Source organism: Gracilinanus agilis, unplaced genomic scaffold (assembly GCF_016433145.1).
Source record: "Gracilinanus agilis isolate LMUSP501 unplaced genomic scaffold, AgileGrace unplaced_scaffold12549, whole genome shotgun sequence".
Classification (NCBI taxonomy): Eukaryota; Metazoa; Chordata; class Mammalia; order Didelphimorphia; family Didelphidae; genus Gracilinanus; species Gracilinanus agilis.
Window position 1 is genome coordinate 1 of NW_025343086.1, and position 7,346 is coordinate 7,346.

Genomic DNA, 7,346 nt, shown 5'->3' on the forward strand with positions numbered 1-7,346 from the left:
CGGCTGTCCATGACGTAAGTCTCGATGATGGCACTTTTCCGGCACAGGTCCTCAGCCATGGAGGCGCTGCTCACCTCCAGATGTTTTACCTGTTAAGGCCCAGAGTCCCCAGTGTAGTATTCCCAAGACCAGCCCACAGCCACTGCCCCTCTCCCCTGGAAGGCTTAAGGCGGGCACCTTCTCCTCTAGCATCCACTTCTCTTGCTGGGTCTCTGCCAGCCGCTCGAAGAGCTCGGCCACCTCTTCGTCCGACAGCTCTGCAGGCCTTGCTGGGCCTGGGGGGCTCCCTGAGGAGGACTAGAGAGGGAGGGCCACAAGACTTTGGGCTGTAATGCTCCCCCCACCTTTCCCCATCAGCCCGTGGGCCTGGGTGCATGTGACAAAGCCATCACCCAGCCCTGAAATGGGTTATGCCAGCTTTCTAAGCCCACGCCAGGGGCTTTTTAGGTAGAAAAGGCTGGGAGCCCCCCTCCCTCCTCCGCAAGGCTGGGGGGAATGGAAGCAAACTCGCTCTACCCGAGCAGGGGCAGCTGAGCCCTCCTTCTCCCGAAGGATCTCCCGATAGCTGAAGGAGGAGATGCTGCTGCTGTCCCCGGTTTGTGCCCGGCTAGGAGAACTCATCTCTGACAGGACCAGCTCCTCAAAGCCTGGGGAAGGGAGGGAGAAGGCCTCAGCCCCCACTAGACAGAGACTGACAGGCACATACTCCCCTCCTCCTCACACCCCCAAGGAGGAACAGAAGCCTGCACTCCGCCCTCCCAGCTGCTGTTCTCAGGAAAAGGTTCCAAGGCCTCCCCCACCCCCTGAAAGGAGGACCAAAGGCCAACATCTCCCCCCACCCCACCCGCCTCACCAGAACGGCTCTTGCTATTGGTCAGCAGCTCCTGCAGTCGCTCCTGCAGCTTGTCGGCTCGCTTACGCTCTAACTGCAGTTGCCGTTTCAGGTCCTTAAGCTTTGGAAAGGAACACAAGGGGAAGGTGCTCAGAGGAAGGGACTGGTGCGGACCCTGGGGCTCACAGGCTGGGCAGTCTGCTCACCGAGGCACTCCCCTTCTTCTCCAGAATGCGCTGCCCATCAGCCACATCCTTCACCTCCTGCTGTAGTTGAGCGATGGTGTCCAGGTGCCCAGCACGAAGGGCCTCAGCCTCCCGCAGCTGGCCCTCTACTGCCTGTACCTCCTCCTCCATGCGCTAAGGATGGCCAGAGCTGTGAGTTTAATGGACTGGATTGGACCAGGTCCCATCACCCACCTCACCGGGGGCCCGGGCTTACCTGTAGCTCGGCCTTGTGGCGCTCTTCCTCTGCTCGAAGGCTCTCCTCATGCCCTTGATGCTGTTCCTCCAGGGCCTCCTGTATGTGGAGAGGGAAGCCCTGAGTATCCAGAGTCTGGGCTGTTGGGACCTGGGAAAGGAGAGGGGGAGAGGGGGAGAGGGGGGGAGGGGCGTCCCCACCTCTGCCTCCTTCAGACGCCGCTCGAACCAGCCCTTGGCTCCTTCCATAGACTGCAACTGGGCCCGCAACTCCTCCACCATTTGCTGTAAACTCTCCAGCTCCCGAGTCCGAGCCTGATGGGACAAGGGTCCCGAGCAACATGAGTAGGCCCTGCACCGCACATGGGGCGCCAGCTCAAAGGATCCCAGATGGAGTAGATCGTTCTATTCCTCCCAACTTGCTCCCTTCCCTCGCATCTGTGTCCAACCCCTCTCTCCTCCATTGCTCTGGCACCAGAGCAATCTCTCTAACTGGGAGAACCAGACCAAGTGAGTCCGTCCCTCCCTGAACTCCAGTGGCATCCCGATGCCTCCAGGATCAAATGGGAACGCTTCGGGTTGACGTTGTGAGGCTGTTGCAATTCAGTCACCACCCGCTCTGTCTTTATTCCAGCTCCCTTTCTGCACACTCTATACTGGGCCTTTGCCCGCGACATCCCCCAGTTAAAACAGTCTCCCTCCCTCCTCTGCTAAAGGATCTCTTGGCGCCCGCCCTCAGTAGAAGAGAATTACGGCTCTCCTTGATGAGGAGGAGCCCATGTCACCTTCTCTTCACGGATCTGGGCCCGGAGCTCTTCCTCTTGCCGCCGCCGGCCATCGTGAAGCTGCCGGAGCTCCCGCTCATAGCGGGCCCTCACTGCCAGCACATCCTTTTCCGCCTGCAGCCTGGCTGAGCCCAGTTCTTCCTTGTGCCTCGACTTCTCCTGTAGGGCTTCAGCTGCCACCTCATCCAGGAGGGCCTTCCTCTTTTCAGCACTCTTTAAGACACAGCTGACCTGGGCTGGGCTCCCAAGGCCCTCCCCCCCCCACCAACTCCCTTCTGTCCTGGGAGCCCAGCTCCTCCCCATGGCCTTAGTGAGACTGGCTCCCCAAATGCAGCCAAGTTTCCTCCCTTCTTGGCCTGCCCCTCTTATCTCCTCATCTTTCCCATCAGAAGAGCTCAAGAGGCTTTGGGAGCTGCTCAGACAGACCGAACTCTGCCTAGTCAAAAAAGGGAGCCCAGGAAGCCTGGCCCAACTGGCTTTCACTGCTGCCCCTTTGTGGCCCCTGTTCTTCCCAGCTGTTTTCTTTTTTGAAATCTTTGCCTTCTGCCTCAGGTTCAACTCTAAGGCAGAAAAGCAGGAGCTAGCCAAGTGAGCTTCAGTGACTTGCCCAGGGTCACACAACTAGGAAGTATCTGAGACCAGAGCTGAATCTAAGTCCTCCTGACTCGAGGCCTAGCGGATGCTAGGCTCCACTGTGCCACCACCTAGCTGCCCCTGACCATTCTTTTATTAATGAGGTTACCAGGTCTGGCATTTAAACCTCATGCTTCTAGCCTGCAGAACCCACCAACCTCCCTTTTTTGAAAGCCAGAAAACCCAGACATTCCCTTCAGTTGGAATATCCTAAAAGGCCTGTGGATGCCCCAAGTCCCAAACCCACTAGGCCCCCAGAGTCTCTGAAAAACCAGCATCAAAGCCAGAGAAACCTCTAAGTGACTGTCATAGACTTTTCCTAGAGTCCCTAAGATTCCCCCCAATGGCATTCCAGAAAATTACCACAACCTGCCTCCAGGGTCTGTGCCCCTCAAGAACCCACCCTGCCTGAGGTTCCCATTCACCTTCCGGGCCTCCTCCAGTTCTCGACTGGTGTGCTCTTTCTCCTGCCCTAGGACTTGAAGCTGTTCCAGAATCCGTTCGTTTGCCCGCTGTGATTCCTGAAGAGTATTAAGGACCCAAACCAACTAGAACCCTAAATCCTGGCCCTAGAACTGGGGGGAGGGGGGGAACGGACGGGACAGAAATCACTCACTTGGAGCTGGGAGCTAAGGTCATCTCTCTGGCCTGCCAGGGCCTCCAACTCTGCCTGGCGCTGCTGCAGCTCAGTGACTAGGCCAGCAGTCTGTTCCCGCAAGGCACACAGCTCCTGGGTCTTGGCTGTCTGGATCTGAGGGGGCCCAGGGAGGCAAAGAGGCCTAAGTGGGGCATCCCATGGATACCAAGAAAGAAAAAGAGGCGGGCAGGGGGGGGGGGGGGAGGGAGAGCACACACAAAAGGGAAGATGCCAAAAGCCAGAGGCAGAGCCACATGGAGAGGGAGGGCACGCCCCAGCCCCTATACCTGCTCCAGGGCAGCCAGGTTGGTCCGCAGGGCATCATTCTCTGCCAAAAGTGCCTGCACCTGCTCTTGAGAGTCTGCACTCTGGCAGGCTGCCTGGAGCCCCAGGAGTGCCAAGGCAGGGGAGAAAACAGAGAGGGATCCACAGGAGAAGAGAGGAGAAAGAGAAAAAGAAACACAAATACTGTACCATTCCTCCTCTCCCCCCACCAGAGAGTGTGGCTGCCAGATTTCCCTGACAGCTGATTTTCACTAATGGAGAGACCCTCGCTAGTGAGTTGCCGTACCTGGTCCTGTAGGGTCCGCAGGGCACTGGCATGGTCCTGGCGCTCAGTTTGACATTGTTCTCTCAGCTCAGCAAGGCTCTGGACAGGAAAGGGAAAAGCAAAGTCAGAACTCGAGGTTCTCTGCCTCCTGCCTCCTTCCTCCTCCCCTTCCCCTCAAACCATGAGTGACCTGGTTGGCAGCCTGAAGCTCCTGCTGCAGCTTCTGAGTTCGCAAGAGCTGTGCTTTGAGATCTGCCTCTTGGTGCTGACGGAGTTCTTCTATTTTGTTCCTGCCGAGAGAGTCAGATTGGGTGGGGATCAGCTAAAAGCCTGGTTCTCTGGCTCCCTTAGGTCTTCCCGGCCAAGGGCAGTCCCATACCTGCTGTCATTGTATAAAGCCTCCTTCTCCGTCTGCAGCCGTAAGAAGCTAAAGGAAAGAAAAAGAGGAAAAAGGGCTGGGCAGCTTCTGACCCCTCTCCCGGGGTCCCTCCCTGAAGCCCCAGCTCTCAAGAGGTCCCCATGTACCTCTCCTGTTTCTTCTTAAGCTTCTCCGACAGCTGTGGAACAGAAAGGCCATGGGCACCCAGGGTGCCGGGCCCCTGGCCTCAGGACAGAATGAAGCCTACATAAGGGCCTGGGAAAGTCGGAAGTGACAGAGGCCTGGGCCAGGACTAGGAACAAGGAGGGGCTCCCCCTGAAACCCCTAGAGCCCAAGCTCTGGTGTGGAGAGGACTCGCACGCAACAATGGATCAGCTGGGATTTGGGAAGAAGGAGGTAAGAACTCACCAGAGCCAAAAGGAAGCAGGGGCAGGTGACACTGCAATAGGGCCTAAATGGTTTGGTGCCACGGGCAAGGAAGGAGAAGGTAAGTGCCAGGGAACTGGGGGCAAATGGGGAGTGGAGGGGGGGAGTAGGGCACGCAGTGTGGGGGTGGTGGTTGTTGTTGGACACCAGCTCTGGCCTCCTGCCATCAAGGTGCCGGGCAAAGTCCCACCTTGGCTACCTCCTCCTGTAGCTTTGCTGTCTCGGCCTGCTTCGAGCTCTGTAGACATATGCCAACTCTGGTGACCTGACCCCTTCAAGACCGCGAGCTCCTACTCATGGCTACGAAAGGAACTCAATGGCCCCTTCTCCCCCCAGCCCCAAGGCTTACCTCGAGCCCCTGCAGACGCTCTCGAAGTAGCCGCTTCTCCTCCTTCTCCACCTCCCACTTCAGTTCAGTCTCTGCCAACGGGGGCGGGGCCACTGGGCCCCCTGGAGGGTCCCCACAGCCCCTTGACTCATCCTCTCCAGCAGTTTCTGGCTGAGGTGGGGAACCCGTCTGTTCTTTCTCATAGCGTTCCTGTAGGGCTGAGCATAAGTGGGGAGTGAAGCCCCTGCTACCTCCTCAGGGGAGCTTAGCTCTTCTTGTCAGCACCCAGCAGGACTCCAGGCTCCTCCTACCTGTAACGTTTCTCTGGAGGGCTGTGTTCTCTGCCTGCAGGCGCAGAAGCTCCCCCTCCACTGGGCTGCTGGCTGGGTTTGGAGGCCCTGGGCCCAGGGAGCACTCCTTAAGTTGTTGATTCTCTTGTTCCAACTGCTCAATCTGGGCACAAAGCTGAAGGAGAAAAAGGAGAAAGACCTTCAGGTCTTTCCTTGCCAATCCCAAGCAGCAGGCAGAGGAGAGGGTAGGCCTGGCAGTTTTGCCTGTGAAGCCCCATCCTGGCCCCTCGGTGTCCCGGCCCCAGGATCCCAGACCTTGCTGAGCTCTTGAAGAAGAGTGCTGTTCTGCAGCCGAAAGTCATCTTCCTGACTGTGAAGTTTCCCCTGAAGCATCTGGTTCTCATTTAGCAGGCCTTCCACTTCCTGGAACACGCAAAGGTATGCACATACATGCACGCATAGGAAAGAGTGGACAGAGCACATGTAGGTATGAAACACGTAAAAGGCCAAACCAATATCAAGCGATGGGAGGGAGGAAGCAAGTGAAGAGAGAAAAGAGGAAGGAGGGAGGCAAAGAAAGACACACACATGCACAGACAACTCTCTCTACCTACGAACCCAGGGCCTCACGGAGCCCCTTCTGGGCGCTCTTGGCATTGACACCTTTGGCACCCCCCTCTAGGTTCTTCCCGAAGCTCATTCCTGGGTTTTTGTCTCACTCTGTTTAGTTGACTATTAAGAGGGACTTTCGAGGCGGGGAGGGGGTGTCGGAGCACTTGGGCTTTCCTCCAGGAGTGAGGGAAGACTCAGGAATCCCAGCAGCAGGTTTAGAGATTGACCCTGTCCAAACCTCCTGGCCCTCTGATGTTTTATAGCCCGGTCCAGCGGCACAGTAAGTCAGAGGACCCAGGCTTCTCCTCCAGGTGAGAGCTGATAAAACTGCCTTTGTCTAACCAGGGCCCTCAGCTGCCCAGCTCTTACCCCCCCTTCAAGCCCTCCTCACCTGGGCTTTCTTGCTCTTGCTCAGGGCCTGGGAGACAAGAGAAAGAGAAAGAGAAGAAACGGTCACAAGAGAAATCACGAGGGCACACGAATGAGGGCAAGAAGGAGCCTAAGAGAATGGGAAACAAGCAAAAACCTTCTGGGTGGGGACTGGGCTGGGGGGAGAAGGGAGTTGGAAGGAGAAACTGGAGAGTGGAGGGCATAGGAGGGAGAGGCTGAGGGGAAGAGCTACGGAAACAGAATAACTTGAAATTGAAACTCAGAGAGATGCGGGGAGGGGAACTACTGGGGAAGACTGAGGGAACAACTTGAGAGTGAGAGGTGGAACAGCATGAAGACCACTGAGGATGGTGAGGGAGGCTGAGGCTATCCTGACCACCTTCTGGGCTCGGGCCAACTCCTTATCCAGGAACACAACTCTCTGCCGGAGGGAAGTGAGCTCTGAAGACGGAGAAAACAAGGAGGGGCCGTTTGTCTGGGGCGTGAATGTTGAAGGCTGACTGCACTCCACAGTCCCACCCCAGGGAACCTCAGACACTGCATGGCCGATCCCCTGGATTAGGCCTCGCTACAGGGGTCCCCCTCACCCTGCCCCCTTCTTCCCTGCAGCCTCACCAACGCCATTTTTCCGCAGCTCGTCTGACAGCTGGTAGTTCTGGGTCCGAAGCTCCAGTAGTTGGGCCTGGGGGGGGGCAGGGGTCCCCCATTTTCCTCAGTATCGTTTCCCCCCTCCCTTCCGGGTTTAACCTTTAACACCTGGCCCGGACTTCTCTGCCACCCGCCGCCACCACCTCCCCCCCGCGCCCGCTGGTGCAGAAGAGAGGGCCAGTCACACAGCCACGGGGGGAAGGGGGGCAGCTCGCTCCAGAACGGAACGGAGCCACTCTTTTGCACCGCGCCGTAGTCTCTTCCGGTCCCATGGGTCCCAAGTCCTTCCACAGCCCTCCCCGCATCGCCATTGGTCATCCCGTCCTCGGTGTCCTCCACAGACCCTCACTAGGAACCCCGCCTCTCAGTTCTTTCCTGGGACGCCTATTGGTCGTCCTTCCATTCAGAGCCCAGCTG

The 7,346-nt window shown here is 57.8% G+C and overlaps 1 protein-coding gene across 1 annotated transcript; it reads right to left on the reverse strand.

The window, feature by feature from the left end:
* Positions 1–5: 5 nt before the first annotated feature.
* GRIPAP1 (GRIP1 associated protein 1) lies at positions 6–6,992 on the reverse strand (the record flags this gene model as incomplete). Its single annotated transcript, XM_044683071.1, has 22 exons — positions 6–89; positions 178–297; positions 517–647; positions 854–953; positions 1,039–1,191; positions 1,274–1,351; positions 1,453–1,566; positions 2,037–2,249; positions 3,095–3,190; positions 3,286–3,420; positions 3,594–3,686; positions 3,878–3,955; positions 4,047–4,146; positions 4,236–4,283; positions 4,382–4,413; positions 4,852–4,899; positions 5,011–5,207; positions 5,301–5,454; positions 5,595–5,702; positions 6,283–6,309; positions 6,661–6,722; positions 6,897–6,992. Coding segments are annotated over 22 exons (2,267 nt in total), but the record flags the coding sequence as incomplete, so codon positions are not given.
* Between the last annotated feature and the right edge of the window lie 354 nt (positions 6,993–7,346).